The following is a 19,685-nucleotide window of genomic DNA, read 5'->3' as shown; positions in this document are numbered from 1 at the left end:
TTTCCATCGAAAGTAGTTCAGGGACCCATTTATCTAGGTTTTCCGTCATATTCTCAGATTGTGTCTTTGTTCACTTTGAAATCTATATTATATGAAATGCTTTTATTCAAATTATATTATTGGAATGTTTTCATTTATTTACAATTTCTTCCTAAGTGGCACAAGTGACTTCGAGGTTATCCACGGAGCAGATTCGGTAGGCAGCGAGACAACTTCCATTGAATGGCACCACTTCCATCTCCACCACAAGGACCAGGTCTATGTCAACCTGCGCACCATCAACCGGGCTTTCAATCACATTGATACACCGACTAATGGGTTCTTGGTCGACTTGACTCCTCCAGTGCTGCAAACTCTGGGAGATGGGCTGGATGTGGGTCAAGATGCTGACTTCCAGGTGAGTCAACATCATCATGTAGGTCCAAGTGTGAATCACATCGATATTCAAATGAATGCGTTCTTTGCAGACCTGATTCCTTGCATGGGAACTCTGGGAATGGGCTGATGTCTCTGTCAAGATACTGATTTCCCACATTGTCACATCAGGCTTACACTAATACGCTTGTACAAATGTTATTCTTGGTAAACATGTCTCTACCAAGGCTATCAATGCTGAGGATAAGGCCGTGAATTATACAATTGGGATCAATTAGATGGGTGAGGATATTTTTGCTTTACCAACCTTTTAGTTTCCGTTCAAGGTCCGAACACATGATTGTAGCCGTAGTATTAGCGTCATTAGTTTTTCTACGTAAATACTCATTGTTTAACAGTGGGGGCGGGGGGGGGGCGTGGGGGGCGAGAGCCCCCCCCCCCATGAAACCTTGTCGCCCCCCAGTCGCCGCCCCCCACCACTGAGATTTTGAGTTTCTAAAAAAACTTATCATTGATATACATGTCGCCCCCCATAAAATGTTTCCCCCACTGAAAAATTCCGGGCTACGCCACTGGCAGTACGCCTCAAGATTATGTATTTTCACAAGATCATGTATTTTCACAAGATCATAAGTTGGTCATAGCGACACCTTTTCAGCGAAACCATCAAATGATGGCCCATAGGCCTAACGCTACAAACTATACCCCATAATACCTTCTCCATATATGTTACGTTTACAAGTTGGGGCAGTACCATAAAATTGTTTTTTTTTTAAGTCGAATTTTGATAGCCTTGCTGTGCACTGGGACTACCTTGATGAGGAATCCGGCATCGAATCCTTTGAGTTGGCAATCTACGAGTTGCGACACGGAAATAAACACAAGATCTTTCCTCGGGGTAAGACAAAGTACCTATAACTTAGTGAAATGTCTTTAAAGTAGAACGATTGCGGGTGGAAAGTAATCCCTTCTTGGAAGAAGTGTGGTTCTGAAAAGAACCGGTTGGTTGAGTGTTCTTTTCAGAACCACACTTCTTCCAAGAAGATATTACTTTCCACATGGTGTTACCCGCAATCTTTCTACTTTATCTCATCCGCCATGCAAAGCTTCAAGTCATATATGAAAGGTTTTTGTTTGTTATCAAAACAGGCTAATAAAGAAAAATCATGTGCGTCCCATTGTGTTGGTTTTCTTTGACGCGATAGCATGTTCGTTTGTTTCTCAGATCAACACGCAAATAGCTTCCAATTGATTTCTGATACCACGGCTCGGTCCCACGTTCAAAGTGGTCTGACACTGCGTCCAGGGGCTCTTTACGTGACACGAGTGAAGGCCAGGAACCATGCTAAACTAGATGTTTCTCATGAAACCAGTGGCATCAAGGTCGATCCTAGTCCTCCCATGGTGAGTATTCATCCAGGCAGCATAATGTGACACAAAAGTGGTCAAATGCAAATGATCTGCTAAAGTTAGCGGCGTAAAAAAGTGACCTGTTACAAAATGAGGAACGTCCCCCAAAACCTTGTTTAAAGTGCTCGTGTAAAATCAGGTGAAATCGATTTTTTTTTAAGTAGCCAAGGTATCCAACATTTACACTTTGCAGTTTTGTTAGGGAAAAAAATACTACAAAAAGTGGAAGATTGAAGAACGTTTCCGCTGCCGTTGGCAACGTAATGCGTATCTTTTTTTTTCAAGATCGTTTTTCTTGAAATGAGGTCGGCGAAGTATGGCGGGACGAGCGGCTGTTGAAGTTCATGCGGCATTTCTTTCTTGATACATTAATCTACAGAAATAAATTTGGTATCTTTGGAAAGCTAATGATTTGCACTTTAACAAAATGTATATAACTTGAAAAGTTATTGGTAGGGGTTATTCCTCGTGATGATATAGTAAATCACAATATTGTCGCATCTCTAATCCCTTTCCATGTAATTGCTGCAAATTGCATTGCTAGAGGCGTCAATAGGTTAACCTCTAAAGACGCATAGCCAACCTCTTACCACAATTAACCATCTACTATTGTTAACATTTAATCCTAATCAATCAAAAATAATTAATTAATTAATTCACAGATGAGATTTGTGCGTGGAGGCAATCTTGATGGGGGAGTTGAAGAACTCTTCAAAGGATATTTGTATCAGAACAGTCGTACATCAATCCAGGCATCCTGGCTGGCTGCAGATGGACAGAGCGGTATCAAGACCTACTGGGTGGCAGTCGGAACGGCTCAAAGTGAATATCATTAACTCGCCTAAAAATATGATATTACAATCTCTACCACAATTCCACTTGTTTCTTCCGGCTCTAGGCTACTAGCGAAATCCTGTCTAAATTGCCCCAGATTGCTGTTATCCATATATAAAGAAGTAGGCCTACTAGTTTGTGAGCATTTCGATTTTAGGTGTAATGTTATACTGGCTACTGGATACATAATTACATTTTTTTCTCTCTAGATTTTACTTGAATTTGACTCTTTGTTTTGTTTGTGGCATACACTTCTTTCTAGACTTTGAACTCATCAAACCATTCACTCCAATGGGCCCTAAGAGCAGTGGCGTCCTATTGGACCTTAATCTCCAACTTACCGACCCATCAACATGCAGTGATGAGACATTCACCGTGGGTTGCCAACCAGTCTACTACGTGTGTGTCAAGAGTGAGAATGGTGCAGGGGCTTTCAGTGACGTCATCTGCTCCTCACCAATCAGAGTTGTTGAGGAAGATCAGACGGGTTAGTTGTCAGTTGAAAACAGTAGACCCCTACTCGAACGCATAGCTGCAGGGATAAGACATCATTACCTTTACAATACGACTGACATTCAAATTGTGTGTTCTGCCTTTACTACAGTGTTGCGCTTTAGGAGATCGAAGAAAGTACAGAGCCAGTTTTTATTGTTAAAACTTAAGCTTTTTGTTACATATATTATTGCACAGGGTACTTAACCGATGGTCCAAGAATGCTACATGATATAGATGCTCAACAGGAGAGGACCACTGTTACGATCTTCTTTAGCGACTTTGAGGTAGGGCTGTTTTTTTAAGAAGGAGCAAAGGTTTTCTAGTTTCATTTCATTTCATAAAAATCAACGACCATTTGCAGCTATTCCAATGAATGTTTAAATGTTATTGGTCATTGGATCTTTCTGCTCGAGTATTAGTTTTCTGTTGCCTACACGTACTGTAAACGAACTGTAGGTCGTTTGTCTGTCCGAGATATTTCGAAAACTTAGTCAATTCGTGAATATTTTGAATATTTGACCCATCGCATTTTGCGAGTTAGCCACGCCCCTTAGACAAACCTATTGAGTTTTTGTACACTTAAATTTTGTTTGCCTTCGATTTTGCGCGTTCCGCGTCCATTTGTGTATCATCTAATAGGACAATATTTCACAAGCTGCGTTGACGCGATTCAAACGCCATTCCACCGCGGTAGGTCAATTGGCATTTTTGAATTGGTCGGAATTAATCTGTCTTTCTTTCCGTTCATCGGTCTTTTTACTGGCAATAATTACCCGCGGGTTTCCTCCTAAACAGTTTGTGGTATGAACTTGTAACTTTGACCAATATCGACCCTCATCCCGAATGGTGCATACTACTCTGACGTTATGATAACGTCATCGAGTATCAGATAACCAGCGATTTAAAAAAAAGAGCCATCTTTATTCACTTATAACTCTTGAACAAATAATCAATGATGTTCGTATTTTGTAATCAGATAGATCATTAATTGATAAACATATTTGTTGTATACGTAAAGTCGCATGACCTTAACATATGGGTCTACCGGAAGGTCAAAGTTACGTAAATTAAAATACAGTCAGAAGCCTCAAAATCAAAACGAACCAAATGTCTTCCGATCGATTCAATGGATGATAATAAAAAAATAATTTAAAATTGAACCCATTCCGAAGATGTGGGGGAAAAATGTGAAATTACTTTGAACAATAACTCTTCAAATGAATTGAGTACCGTTCTTATTCTTTGTGGTCAGGCAGACATTGCCTCAGGTAATATTTTGATTTCCTTGGGCAAACATCCGTTTGACCTTTACTTTTGGTGTTACTGGAAGTAGAATGGAAATTGCATATAACTTGGAAAAAGAAGCATTTTATACAGACAAATGAATATGGAAGTGTTGAGTGAGGAATGCATAACACAAACAAACGGCATAGTGATGCCATGACCTAAAAAGACGCCCTCAAGCGGCACATCAACTTGAACTTGCTTGGTTTTATTTTTTTTTTTTAAATTACTCCGCAAGTGACTTTGAAAGGTTTCAGAATCAGGACGTCATCAGACCGGAAGTTATTGTATGTACGGAGAATTTGGTTTAAAATTCAAATCCGCCATTTGAACATTGTCAAATGACAATGACATGTTCCAAGAGCGGATCCAGAACACATTTTGTGTGTGTGTGTGCGGGGGAGGGGGGGGGGGGGGCAACACAATATTGGTCCCCAAAAAAGTGGGTCCGAGAAATTACGGCGTGGGGTTCGTGGCCCGCTTAAGGGCCTCGAAAAAAAATGAGTTTAGATTCGTCGTCACTTATAAAAAAAAAAAAAAAACCAGATTCCTTTTTTTTGGGGGGGGGGGGGGGGGGAGGGGGCATGGCCCCTGTTGCCCCCCCCCCCCCCCGATCCGCCCTTGCAATATTTGTACCACAAAATAATGATACCCTGTACAATGTCGACCTTGGGGTTCAAAATGCTGTAACGTCATCAAACAAGTTAGGTGTTGTTAAAACATACACCTAAACATTAGTTATAATTTCCATGAATTCAGAAGTTCTTTGCACCTCATGATGAACATCTTCTCTGAACTAAATCAGTATTCAGTTTGCACATTTTGACTGCTGTCGTCATCAAACCGGAACTTAGTTAATAACGGCTGCGTTTACATAAAATGTAAAGAAATTTATCATACCCTACACGACGCAATTGTTTGGATTTTTATGGTTTTTTTCTTCAAATGATAACGAATTGTTTTACTAGAAAAGGTGAATTTCGTGATCCTGTTTCTGTTATGAAATAAAACAATCACAACTGGGCAATGTCCCATGAAATCACTGGCCCAATCCCCCAGCGCTGGTAACTCAACAAACTCGAATATTTAGGTAATTCTTATCTTGACAATTATATTTCAAATATTGTGCTATAAATCAAGCTCAAAGAAGCCCCATCCCATTTGTTTTATTGAAGTTTCAATTACTCGAGTTTAAACAAATGTTTTACAGTTTGGTTACCATGAATACTTTTAAGAAGTGATATCGGTATAACAAAAACCCAAATGAACTTATCGTTTTGTTTTGTTTTTCAATACCTTCAGAGTCAAGTGCATGGCATTTCTCACTATGAATGGGCAGTGGGTACTACCCCTGGGGGCGAGGATATACAACCCTTGACCTCAGATGGCATAGTACCAGGAAGTGAGGCAAACGTTTCAGGTAAAATTCCCACATGTTCCATGGTAGCTCTCAGTATTTATGATGTCTGTAGTAGGAGCATTTTTTAATGTGATTGGCGTGGGTCGATCTCATTACAGGAAATAGTCGTATATGGAGAAATTTCCATTGATGTTGTACTTGGCATGTCGACTTTTTGGTACACGGGCTCTGTGACATTCCATAGGATAAAGCTAGTTTTAAAAAGCTGGACGGACAGTATATATTTAAACTTGAGGAGCAAACCTTTATTATGATTGAATGGATTTTTTTTCAAACAAAGCATTTGAGGGCATATAGACTAATTGGAAAGGAATTGAAGAGGTAGGCAAAAAGGTAATATGTCCTTGTGATATCAATTACATTTAAATTTACTAAACTGTAAAACAATTATTGAGAGAAAATGAAAAACCCCCATCAATGAAACGATTTCAAGTCGGTCGTTAAGCGAATCCGCACTGTGCGCGCAGCTTTTAAATATGTTTTCAGTGTTAAAGTTCATGACTATGAACATGTCAACATTTTTATAAAGTAAAGCAAAATGCAATTATACTTAATTCTGTTGGTGTAGTCTAGGGACAAGACTAAGCAGATTTTAGCAACGAAATATAGTTGATATGGTGTGTATTAATATTATCTTTAATTCAACTTTTCTTAATCATGAATTGGCAGGTAATGGCAAGGCCCAGTCGCCTCTGCCTTTACAGCATGGAGTGACTTACTACAGCACACTACGAGCCATCACCAATGCAGACAATGTCTTAGAATCCACATCCAATGGCTTCACAGTGGACATCACTCCTCCAGAGATTATGATCGCTGACCTGGGCCTGTACGACGTAATCACAGATCTGGTGACTAAATGCATTCACCTCTTTTGTCTAGGACTCGTATAGTGTTATAGTGTTACACAAATTAAGGAATCGAATTTCATTTTAAGTCATGTATAGCTAGACTTCCCTCCCTATGTGTACCTCGTTTTGTATGTCCTTGAACATTTGAATGTCTTAAGACAGGTATTGGTCATCTGTAACATTTCGTTCCCAACAAGTAAGGGCTTGTCTTTTTCACTTTTATAAGCAAGACAATGTACTTCAATATTTTATTGCCTCGTTGTTGCTGACATGTCGCAACTGAATATTTTTCCAAGGTTTACGTTCCGGCATTCTGTTTTCTGTTTGTTTTATGCGCAGAGCTTTGACGGTGGAGTGAACTTGTATCAATCTAACTCTGACTCCATTGATGCTATGTGGGATGCAACTGAAGAGGAGAGCGACATTATGGCTTCGTACTTTTACATGGGGCAGTACCCTGGAAGCGCTGATATTTTCCCCGTCACTTTAACAAGCAAATCCTACATTCCATCAGCCTTGATAAGTCCCGCCGAAATAGGTACGGTATGGCCGTTTCGATGACTTGTTTCTTCACTAGTTTCCGAGAGCAGGCTTCATGGCTTGCCTCCTTCAGTGCCTCCTTCAGCTTCCAGCTTTAGTTCGCTTAGTAGCTTGTTTCTGTAGTCCTGGTAGTTATGGCTGAGTGGCCAGCTCTCACTGTTTTCCTTTTGTTCTGGCTTGACTGCTTGAGTGTCAGTTGCTTGTGCAGTTAAGTGTAGTTGATTGCTGGCTTGCTTCCCATTGATCTATTTGTGCTGGCTTGCGGGTATTTGTTCTGTGTCTTAACATTTCACATTACTCTTACAGTAGTTTGCACTCTGTTATTGAGGCTTGCTGGTTATTTTTGTAATGGCTTTAATTTTTTTTGTAAGATCCAATGATTGAAAACCATCTTTGTTTCATACAGGGTTCCCCAATCTATTGAGTGTTGAATCAGTCAACAGTGTCGGGCTAAGCAGGATTATTCATGCCACAAGCGTGACCGTAGATAACACTCCACCTAGTGTTGGTCAGGTATGTATTTTACAGCGTTGAATTCGAGGAACTTGTGATGAATCACAAATCCATCAGTAATCACAAAGCATCCAGCATTCCAGTTCAAAGTCAAGCTTTTGAGGTGAACTGTGACAAAGGCTGTTACAACTGATAATGTAGTAACCAACTGATAATGTATCACCGACCGATAATGTCACACAAATTGACCGATAATGTATGACTAACCGATAATGTAACAGACATTGACCGATATTGTAGTACATGTTACTGCACTATCGGTCAATATTTGTTACATTATCGGTTAAGACCAACAATGTAATAACAATTGACTGATAGTGTAGTACTTTTTACTACACGTTAGGTCAATTTCTGTTACATTATCTGGTAGTGATACAGTATACTGTATCACAAGTTGACCGATACTGCAGTATCGGTCAATTTGTGTGACATTATCGGTCGGTGATACATTATCTGTTGGTTACTACATCATCAGTTGTAACAAAGACATTCATGTTTTACTATTCCGATACCTGTACCGTTCTTATTGACGTTGATATACTTGTCACCTGACTTAAAGTGCCACGAGTACACTAGTATTGAGTCAATCGTCTCGTTTTGCAAAATATAACTTATTTTTATGCAAAATATTTACGTTTGTGTTCAGAAAGCTGGCCTTTGTTACTGACGGCTAGATATTTATATCCAGCCCCGACTAAAACAATTGACTTAATTATTTGATTATTTGATTGCTGAAGTGAAAATGTGACAGAAATATTGGGGAATATGTTTTGACTTATTACAGAACAGAAAGGCAGTGTGCCGCACAGATAAAAAAATAACAGGCACCTCACCGCGCAGTTTGCACTGTTTTAACAGTTGCATTAATTATGGCTCCCCTTTTTATACTCACCTGTTACCGTTCAGGTCCAGTGTCCTGCCTTCATTGATGCGAACAGCGCCCTCTTGTGTAGATGGAGCGATTTCCTTGATGCTGAGTCTGGAATTGATCATGTCGGTTTTCTCGTCGGGACAGCAAAGGGTCAAGGCGATGTGTTTCAGTCTGGTGATTTGCCAGGCTACTTCACTCACTACAGTGTCAGAGGTTAGTGAGCACCGGGAATTTTGATTGGAACAATCCCCAGTTTTAGCTAAGGCATTAAAAGATAATTGCCCATACATTATTATGGTTTTTATAATCCCCCCCCCCCAAAAAAAAGTGTGGGAGGCACCACCCACACTTTGAAATTAAAGTCCTTCATATAATTCTGCATGACACTGTTTTGGTCAAATGTTATACATGAAATGCATGATACAACACTAATAGCATAACTTTGCCCTTTTCAGATCTTAATCTCATTCACAACCAAGTTTACTATGTCACTGTGGAGGTTTTCAATGCTATCAACCAAAGCACAATGGCATTCTCTGGTCCTATTGAGATTGATGATACACCTCCATCATACGGCCTTGTAGTGGAGCTATCTGGCGTGTTCAGCTACAACTTCAGTGATCCTATCGACCTGCCAGAATGGGACTGCACAAACGATGAGGAATGCTTGAGCTTGGATGGAGAGTGTCTAGAATCGCTCACCCAGCTGCAGATCCTGTGGCAGCCGTTCACCGACGAAGACACTAAGATCACCAAGTATGAGGTTGCTCTGGGCACGACGCCAGGAGGGTCTCAGATCAAACCTTTCCATGATGTTTCCAAGGACCAGACTTCAGAACTCATTACCAACATCGATCTCAGCAGTGTCCGTAGAGTCTACTCCACAGTTAGAGGCTACAACGAAGCCGGTCTGACCAGCACCGCCGTGTCCAATGGCATCTACATCAGCCGCTTCAGTGCAGGACTTCCACCCCTCAAACCATTCCAAGTCAAAGATGGCGTCACCGACAACCAATCCGCCGACAAAGATTTCCAGACATCACTGCGAGAGATGAGTGCATCTTGGGATTTCAGTGGAGATCCGTGTCCAATCAAAAAGCATGAATGGGCCATTTACAGAATTGATGGCCAGGAGATTCAGACATTGACAGATGTGCAAGGTAATGGCAATTTTGTCATAAACCACCAAATGTGCCTCAACTAAAGTTGTTTTAACATAAACATTTGAATATCATAAATGCCGTTGAAATAATCAAATTGCAATTAAAAGATATCAATGTAAGAAACACACTTTTAGAAAGTACATCAATTCTGTTTTAATTCATGAAATAGAACGGACCTCAGACACCAACACAGATATCAAGATGACAGATGGTGAGACGTACTACATAATCGTGAGAGCTACGAATGTCATGGGCCTGGCTGTCACGGTCCGATCTGATGGAATCACAGTCAAGCTGGACCCCTTGATACCTGGCCAGGTCTATGATGGCCTCCTAGTGGGCTTTGATCTGACTTACCAGAAGGAGACTGACACAATATCGGCAAACTGGAAGGGCTTTGGTGAGGGGACACAACCCAAGGAATCGGTGGAGCATACAGGTGTGTACTGACACAACCAGAAGCATAACATTCATTAACAACGAACACTTGGAATGCACTACAAAGTCATTACCGGATACGTAACAACAAATAAACGTCGAAATCAATAAGATTTATTTATTTTGTTTGCCATCTACACCACGCAATTTTTCACAGCTTAAGTAACACTTTCATCTGTAACTGCTAGTCCATTGTACTAGGCAGACCTACCACGTTCAATTAGCCTTTATAAGTACGAACATGGATTGTAACAGGCTGAATAGCAATATAAAAGTCTAAACACTTATTGCAGCCGAATTTTGCAGTAACAGGGCCCGGGCTAATGCTTTTTTATTCTTCCTGTGGTGCATATCCATCAATATTTAATATCTGCCTTTGATTATCATTAAGGAAATGCTGAAGTAACCAGAGACCACATCACAGAGCAAACTGTGGATTACTACGAGGCGGCGGTCGGAACTGACCGCCGTTACCCTAAGACCAGGGACAACGTAGTGCCCTTCACCTACGTCGGTCAGAACACCACCGTCACTTTCACTAACCTCAACCTTTTGGCGCGAGACTCGACATATTATGTGACGGTAAGGGCACATAGTGCAAGCTTTGCAACAGCAGAGGTGACATCCACAGGGATCAATGTTGGTATGGACAGCACAGTACATGGTAGGTTTCTTCACATTGTTTCGAATAACTTGTGTACTTCCCAGCATGCTTTAAGACGTAGGGCAGTTCACAGCTTGTTCAACAAATGTCAGCAAGTTCCTTTTATTTTCCGAGTTAGTTTAATAAAAACTTATGTGCAGTTCCCAATTTGTAATCTGTAAATAACATGCTTGTTAACGAAGTTTGCACTTTTTCCTTTTGAAGGTAATATTTATACTACATTTAAACACAATTTCGTCGATACGTTGTTACGCTAATTAAGAGAACATTTACAAAAGGAAATGCGACTATTTTATACACTGAAAATCAGTCCTTTCTTTTCTTTTACAGGTGCAAACTAAGAGCTTGGTGTTTTAAATCCATTACTTTTGACCACCTTTGTCGGATTTTTATTTGAATTTGTATATTCAAACTTTCTTAGGGACCGTGACCTGGTATTCAGCCCTGGTATGAAATGGCCCCCCCGGTACTTCGTCAGGTCCAAAGCCAGTCCGGTCTTCAGCCCAGTCTCGTCCGGCACAAGGTCCTGTCTGACAAGAAGTTTTGAAGTCAGTCAGGCGCATCAATTTATTGCCCTTCAGAGAACGTCCAGAGCAGAACAATAGCAGACTTACCGGATTAAAGATAAAATCCTTCCATAACGCCTTGGTAATTTACAGTCCCATTGTGCGCGAAACCCCATGGCAGGGGTTTTGATCTGTGCCGACGAAAGTGTTCTATTGTTTCGCGCTGAGAGATGAAAACCACAAGCGGGTTACTTCTGGGATATATTACATGTGTCAATACTTGTAAACAATAGACCCCAGGAAAGAGGAATTCCAGATTAGCAACGGACCAGCTCCTTGGCCGGTAGCTGGGACGATACGAGAGGACTTCTTGGGAGGGGACGAGCTTATCGGGGGCCCTTTTCATACCGGGGCTGAATGGTCACGGGCCCTTAACGTTGTCACTTGATTTTGATTTTCTTTTTTTTTCTCATCGTAAGATTTACCTTGGCAATTTCTTAAGTGACCAAAAATGAAATGGTAGGCCAGCTAACTTCATTTAATTTAAGAAAGTATATGCTATTGAATTTATTCAGTTCATGCTATGGTTCAGGTAATATATGTATTATATTTTATTCTGCATTGCATTTACAACTGCTTAGGATCCGAGGTCAAAGTGCCAAAGTTCTTGAACTCTGTGTCCGAGGTGCAACTCATGTGGGATAAATTTCAATCGACTCTGCCCATCCTACTGTATTACGTTGGTGTGGGTGAATCTTCACCTTCCTCCGTCCAACTTGAAAATATCGATTGCCGGGATATCTTGTTGGGTACGAGGCAGGCTCTGGCGACTTTCAGCGAGAGAGAAATGAGTTTTGTTGGCAAGGACACGTATGCGGTTGTCAAGGGACTGAATCTGACGCATGAGGGATCCTACTTTGTCACTGTTGTCGGTGAGTGATTTGTTCCTGAAAAGTGTTTAAAAATACTACATTTCAATAGATAATTTCTTAATAATATTCTTTCTGTGTGTCTTGAAGGAATGAACGAAGGAGGACAGTGTAACTCCTCTACAAGTCACTTCTCTGTTGATATCACCCCGCCCATTAAGGGTAGGCTACGTGTCGGACCATTCTATTACATGGTAAGTGTAGTCATCAGTGGTTATGTTTCACTAATATATGCAACACTAAAAATGTCATGCTTATATAGCGCTTTTCATCGTTTCAACAATCTCAAAGCGCTTTACAAGTATTCCCCCGTTCATCAGGCCACGGGACGACGCGGCATCCGATATCAGCGCTCAATCGGTCCTCGACCCTCACAGGTACCCATTTATACTTCTGGGTGAATAGATTCAATAATTGTAGTTAAGAGTCTTGCCCAAGGGCACAAACACCATGTTTCTGGCAGGGTTCGAACCCACGGACCATCATACATGAGTCAAACCCCGTAACTACTGGACCATGACATTCTACACTACTAGTAACCTTCTGCACTACTATTAACTTTTAACACTTTTACAAACTACTAGCAACATCTTTGTTGGCATCACTCATCCTATTTAGTGTATGCCTAAAGCATGCTGAGGGCTGTCAGAACAGTGATTTATAACAAGTTAGTTCTTTGTCACGGAGGATACGTTTGACCTTTCTGTGCAAATATATATATGTTGGCTCATTTTCTCAATACCACTGGTTACCGCACATGGCTGGGCAGCATTTTTCCTTGAATGCTCATCAGACTCATTACAAAAGTAAAAATCCTCATATAATATGTGTACTTTAAAATCCCTAATACCCGTCTATAGCCTGTTGCGTACACCGACAGCGCCGAGTCAGTCTCTATGGTGTGGGAGGATTACAGGGATGATGAGAGTGGAATCAAGTCATTCAACTTACGCATCATGCAAGCTGCATCGTGTCATGTCCGAGATGACAACAATCTGACGGTGGTACCAAACCAGGACTGGCTGGTACTCAGCCCAGATACGTGGGAATTCACATTCGTGGACGTGAACTTAGAGGTGACTTATATGTCTGCACTAAATTTTAACGATTATGGTAACAGCATTTGCAAAAACATGTTTTATGTTCCTAGTAATTAATTGACCTATCGACGTTTGCGAGTAAAGGGCCTGTCACATTATATGCGAAAATATTTCATAAATTTAACAATCACAGCGAGGACGCAAGAAATGACAACTTTCTGTCTCAAAGAAGCTCAAGCTACGCTCATACTGTGCTCTTCCCACGCTTACGATGCGCTCAACTCGCTCTCTATACGCCCCCGTCAAGCTCAATTACTCAATCTAGTCGCTGCGCTGTCACTGTGCTCACACTACGCTCTGCTCGCTGTTGATACGTCCTAAAGTAGCTCGCGTCGCGCTCTCTATTCGACCAAAGTACGCTCATGTGACGTCACTTGTGCTGTATAAATACCACGACAAAACGGTCAATACACAGTCCAGTTTCAAAATTATTCTACAAGTTCATTGCAGTCGAGTTACTTTCTCATGGAGACTACATCGACTGTCTTGCGCCTAGGCTGCCTCAATGCCACTCCAATGTCGCACGATTTACGCTCGCACAGCGCCCGAGTTGCGTCATTACGGCGCCCTGGCCAGAGCGCAGAGGTGCTGCGATTGTTTTGAGCATGTTCAAAGACCTTGGCGCTCATCGGAGACCATTAAGACCCTCTGGCGCCCATCTGGCGACCTATGTAGTTGTCGCTGCGATCTAGTAGTTGTTGTTGCGCCCCAGCTATTTTTCAAGGACGCAGTGAGAGCGCATATAAGATCGCAGACAGTGTGACAGGGCCTTTAGACAACCCTATGGGGAATTGTGTACGCTAAGTTTGTTTGTTTCAGATTTTGCGCGTTCCGCGTCCATTTGTATATCATGTAATCATAGATATAGAATAGAAAGTCTAGATCGGCAGTGCGAACAGACGCGCATTCTGCCATGGGCGCCGCCATTTTTGTTTAAAGTTGCGTTACGCGCACTTTTTTCCCGTAGGTATGTATGGAAAGATACATTTTTATGTCTGTAAAAGTAATATTTTTGACTTGTAGTAGTTATTTCTCCAACAAAATTCAAAATGGGTTATCAAGTTGCATGTTCATTTCGAAGTTTGGTCCATTTTATTTCTCGTATTTATTTCCCGTTTTAAAATGCTGGTGCGCGTTGCCTAAAAAACCCTTGCATCCAGTTGTTTGAGTGCTATTTTCTTCATCAACAAACAGAATATTCCCGCAGTTGTTTCGCTGTCCTTTAATTTCAATTCACGGCAGCAGTTTTGTACTGTTGGATACTGGGGGGGGGGGGGCATGCCCTCCCCCAGCCTTCACTTACATTAAAAAAAGAATGGAAAAAATTAATTTGTGTTATTTTGATTTTGACCTCTTGTGACGTATCCGGCATCCGAAAATTTTCAAGAAGGCTAAAATGGGTACTAAAAGTAAAGCACAATGTAAATAAACTCTTAGAGTTAATTAGGTTATTCAGAAGTGCGGAGCATTTTGGGAGTGTAATTTCATTTCATTCTTAAAACAGTTTTCAGGGGCAATATTATTGTCATTAAAAGTCACATCCATATAAAATGCAATCCAAATAAATTGTTCTCATTTCAAAAAGAATAATAATTGTAACACAAATCTCTAAAATCAAATCTGTAAAATCATTTCACAATTTTCTTAACTAATTCAACGGTAATTTAAAGCAGTTTTTACATTCTACTTGTTCCTTTTCTTTGTTTAAAACAATGTCTTTACACACATTTTCTCGGATAAAGCTGATTTTATTTGGAGATTTTTAACAACGCGCACCACCATTTTGAAACGAACAGTAATTACGAGGGGGAAATGGAGCAAACTTCGAGGTGACTACCCACCTTGAAAATGCATATTGAATTTTGTTGGATATATAACAACTACTGGTAAAAATGTTACTTTTACGGATATAAAAATACAAGTTTGTGCACAAACCTACGGGAATATAGGTGCGCGTAACGCACGTTTTGCCCCACGCACTACTATACTGCGCGTAGAGCGTCCATGCGGGAACGGGAAAATTTGTGCACACTCTATCCGGTTCGTTAGTGTGACGTCACCTCCAGCACTTTCTGCACGATTGGAACCGGAAGTTAACGCAGCTCGAGTGTTTGTAGCCAATGGGCGCTAGTAATCAGTGGTGCGCGTGCGTGTATGACGTTTTACTAACGAACCGGATGGCGCGTATGCACGCGCTGCCGATCAAGTCTTTTTATTCTATATCTATGCATGCAATTGGACAATATTTCACAAGCTGCGTCGACGCGATTCTACCGCGATAGGTCATTCACAACATAGGTGGGGTACTTTTTGATACAAAATTATTTGATTTATCCATTTAACTTTGAATCGATTGATACATACTTTTTTCTGACCAGAAATGGTGTGCTTGAAGATCTTATTTTCGGTATATTATTTGCTGTTTCCTCCACCAGACAAACCTTCCCTACTTTGTCCAGCTTGTAGCGGTTAATCTTGCAGGAGATAATATCCAGTCCCAGGTGGGTCCCATCTTCGTCGACTCATCAGAGCCGACAGCAGGACTGGTGGCTGATGGCATGGACTTCAAGATGGATATGACAATCAGTGGAGACCGTAGCCAAGTTTCCGGTAAACGCACCTTGTTTACTCAGGTTGTACTTCGTTATGGTTGTTAGATTCATAGGGACGCAGTTCCTAATGTTAACACCATTGAATCTAAAGTTCACAGCTTCACTTCATTTCTGCAGGCACAATCCTGCACTTGCCGACCCCAGTGGGCCCAGCCTGTCCCATGAGAGACATTCCCTTCAATGATCCACAGTGGTCAGCGATGGACTTCAGGGGACTCTGGAACATGAACAGGGACAAGTGGGACTTGGAGTACCAGTCACAGCAGGTAGGCTGTCAAGCTGGTGGTTTAATGGAAATTGCTTGGAAATTTTAAATGATTTCAAAGTTTTCACCACACCAATCCTACAATAATTTACCAAGAAAATTTTTCATTTTGTCCCTTTGGTTTGAATACTCAGGTGTTTGCAACCGACGAAAGTTTGACACTGAAGTTGGAGCGGGACACAAGGGGACCCCGTATGCTGTCTGGAGCCTACGTCACCAATGCACAGATTGTCAGGAGCTCGAAATATGAGGTCAGTGTGGTGGTTTGTTTCTGCAAGATGTGACGATCTCAGAACTATTCTGCTGTGCAAACAGGAAGTGTTTTCTCTTATTCAAACATGAGCAAAACTGATGCGTGACTATGGTCCAGAATTGTCACTGCTTGTCCAGTCATTCTCAATTTAGATGCTCACTGATAAGCTTTTCAGACTTATTGCAAACGTTTACGATTTAAATGTACAAACTCTTATGTTAAAAACTCGTTAAAGACGAATTCCATGGCATTTGGTAAAATTCAATTTCGTCTGTAATCATTCAATTCCAAAGTGTCATTAGCTATTCAAACACTTTGTATTGTCAATAAATATTCTACGTTCATGAAGTTGATACATTTGAAGACATTAGTAGCAAGGGAAGCAACAAGTCCTAAACAATTCATGCTTTGAAACTGACATTCATAATCAAGTACTTTAATAACGAAATATGATATGCAACTTTACGTTAATTTTCTTCGTCATATAAAGTATATACACGATTATTATTACCGGTTAATTTATTGTGTTTTAAATTCAGTAAAGACACTTAAAGTATGTCATGTGCATGATTTAGTCATATACGCAACAGAAATACGCTGCAGCTGCCAAACACACCTTACTGTTTTTACCATTGTAGTTTGACTTGATAGCTGCACAATCTGACCTGCACAGCGTGACCAGCATCCTATTCTGGGATGGTCCAGATGGCACGATTGGGGAGTTCGACTTTGGTGGACGGGAGAACTGGCAAGAAGGGATCTGCCAGTGCTGTTATCAACAACCCTTTAATCAAGTAAGAGTAGGAAATGTATGTAGGTTCTGTATTTAGTTGTCTCCTTTGATGTTATGATGCAAAGTTTAATCTGCAGGGTATTACTAAGCGGTAACCACGTGTGTTAATAATCCCTAAATAAAAAAAAAGTTATCGATATTGTCATATAAAAACATTTATTTTTATAACAGTCTATGTGCCCTCAATGTGACTGTCAGAACTTCCTGGAAATACCTGATTCAGTCGGTGAAAACTCAACACATGGGAGCACTACCTCTGTGCGACCTTTAACCACATCCAGTGAGTTCATCACGGCCACTGACAATACTAGAAACGGTGCGTCAGTAATGACAACGTCTTCTTGCCCTTGGACAATCAGGAAGGTAGACGAAGACGGGGACAGTGTCCCCGATGATGAGAGTGGGAGATCGATATCCCAAAGAGCTTGCGGCTTCCAACTCTATCCAAGTAAGACAGTCTTCTCAAGAAGCATGTATTTTTTCTGTAGTAGAAATGATTCTATAGGCCCCTCAATTATTTGAGGAGGAATGAGAGTTTTCAAGTCAATCCCACTTTTGGGTTTATCTGAAAAGCATCGAAGGAGTGAGCTACTACACAGGTTATAGCTAATATAGGAGAATAGTGTAAACCATTTGTCCTTCCTACGAGGCCTCATTGACTTATTTGTAGTTGTCAAGTAACTACAATTTCCGCGTGTTTCACAATAATTCTGTTTATTATTTCTAGGTTTGTTTTGCACCCGTTTTGTATTACTTATGAGCCTTTTACAAATGTGCTTTGCTCTTTTGTTTTGCTCTGCACATCTTTTATATTGATGAATGTTCTCTTACCGCCAAGTTTATTTGAACTTTATGTCTTTTTTTAGATGGCAGAGCCTCTCGAGCTGTTCTGTGGTGTCGCTACTTTGAGAATGCTTGGCCAGTGACGTCACAGCCTGTAGATCTAGATTTTGATCCATCAGTAGAGGAGCGTCATTATTCCATCCACTTCAAAGTCATGCCATTTGATGTAGAGGAGGTATACTTGTAATCGTTTTGATGGGATGTAAGAAGAACCGTTCATCGAAAGATAATAATAATTACGAGTTGCATGAACTTATATTTGCATCGATGCTGCTGATATTTATAGTTGTTGCTGATATTACGGCTGTGTTGCTACTGCTTGTAATGCTACAGGGCTGCTGATGTTACTTTCTCTTTCCTGTTATTGGTATAGCTATTAAAAAACACATGCATATGCACATATCTGCTTGGTATAGTCATGGAAGAGCTGAATTAGTATTGAATAGTGCCCGAGGTCAGGTTGGATTTGCTCGTACAAAGAACATTAAAAGTAAACAATTCCTTTAAATGTTGACCAGTTTACATTTATCTTTCCTTGATATTGCTGATGTTGATTATACTGCAGTTACAATTGCTTAATGCTAATGCTGCTGATGTTACTGCAATCGATGTGGGTGCTCTCTGCTATGTCTAAATCGGGCCTCTGACCGGAATTAAGTGCAAAGTAAAGCAGGAAGAAACTTATGACTCTTTTAAATGGTATTTATATCACTGGAGAGAATGTTGAAGCATAACATTCCTTTAAACCTTCTTAGCCCTCAGTTGCCAATTAAGATAGAGATCGTTGGGCAATTGTGATTACAAAGGTTACTTTCCTATCACATTCCCTGCAATACCTCTCTCTCAATAGGATGAATGGACCTTTGAAGTTTACGTTGACGGTAAGCTACTCTCTTCACTGACTGGCATACCTGTCTTGTCCTCATCCACTAAGCTCATCCTCCACGTCTTCAATCGAGACAGCTACATCGCCGAGCTACAAGACCCGTTTAGCCCTCCGTTCGTCACAGCAACACTCAGGAATTTGAGGTATGTCAAAATTCCCTGTACCCTGTTTACTTTAATGTTATTTACCTAAATAAGTTTAGTTTCTTATATTGTTTGACTACCTCTATCGTCGTTTTTGAGCACTTGTAATACACCGTACCATTCATTGCTATGTACTTTGTCAATTTTTTAATTGGTATACTTAGTAAATTTCTTCTAAAACAGGATGCCACCCGATCCGGTCAATTTGTGTCGTTACGGGGCACAATTTAGAGCAGGAACCAGTCCTGTCTCACGCTACTTTGCCGGAATTGGATCAGTAGCAGGAGCAACAGATGTTGTGGCATTCAAGGAGGTAAGTTATAATTGTCAAACAAATTAATGTGGTACATTGTTTTTACATGTGGTACATTGTTTTTTCTTTCAAAAACAAAACCATCTGCGGGGTTTCTAAAAACTTGAATATACACCCTGTAAATTTAAAAATATATGTATTTTTATCTGATAACTGGCTATGTTGGAGAATTTAGTTATAAGAC

General features: G+C 40.7%; 1 protein-coding gene across 1 annotated transcript in view; it reads left to right on the top strand.

Annotated features, from left to right (window-relative positions):
* LOC119724026 overlaps positions 1–19,685 on the top strand; it is a 108,063-nt gene that overhangs the window by 73,672 nt on the left and 14,706 nt on the right. The window contains exons 89-113 of the mRNA XM_038194948.1: positions 157–397; positions 1,153–1,273; positions 1,601–1,779; positions 2,448–2,607; positions 2,882–3,106; positions 3,310–3,398; positions 5,701–5,819; positions 6,480–6,669; positions 7,009–7,207; positions 7,616–7,722; positions 8,629–8,806; positions 9,049–9,753; positions 9,926–10,195; positions 10,586–10,858; positions 12,006–12,296; positions 12,384–12,487; positions 13,154–13,369; positions 15,829–16,003; positions 16,123–16,271; positions 16,405–16,521; positions 17,162–17,317; positions 17,488–17,764; positions 18,183–18,334; positions 19,010–19,188; positions 19,372–19,501. Coding sequence (XP_038050876.1) covers positions 157–397; positions 1,153–1,273; positions 1,601–1,779; positions 2,448–2,607; positions 2,882–3,106; positions 3,310–3,398; positions 5,701–5,819; positions 6,480–6,669; positions 7,009–7,207; positions 7,616–7,722; positions 8,629–8,806; positions 9,049–9,753; positions 9,926–10,195; positions 10,586–10,858; positions 12,006–12,296; positions 12,384–12,487; positions 13,154–13,369; positions 15,829–16,003; positions 16,123–16,271; positions 16,405–16,521; positions 17,162–17,317; positions 17,488–17,764; positions 18,183–18,334; positions 19,010–19,188; positions 19,372–19,501 — 5,002 coding nt within the window. The remainder of the gene's footprint in view (positions 1–156; positions 398–1,152; positions 1,274–1,600; positions 1,780–2,447; positions 2,608–2,881; positions 3,107–3,309; positions 3,399–5,700; positions 5,820–6,479; positions 6,670–7,008; positions 7,208–7,615; positions 7,723–8,628; positions 8,807–9,048; positions 9,754–9,925; positions 10,196–10,585; positions 10,859–12,005; positions 12,297–12,383; positions 12,488–13,153; positions 13,370–15,828; positions 16,004–16,122; positions 16,272–16,404; positions 16,522–17,161; positions 17,318–17,487; positions 17,765–18,182; positions 18,335–19,009; positions 19,189–19,371; positions 19,502–19,685) is intronic.

This window comes from Patiria miniata, unplaced genomic scaffold (genome assembly GCF_015706575.1).
Source record: "Patiria miniata isolate m_02_andy unplaced genomic scaffold, ASM1570657v1 HiC_scaffold_17, whole genome shotgun sequence".
Lineage (NCBI taxonomy): Eukaryota > Metazoa > Echinodermata > Asteroidea > Valvatida > Asterinidae > Patiria > Patiria miniata.
This window is presented reverse-complemented; position numbering and strand designations above follow the sequence as displayed.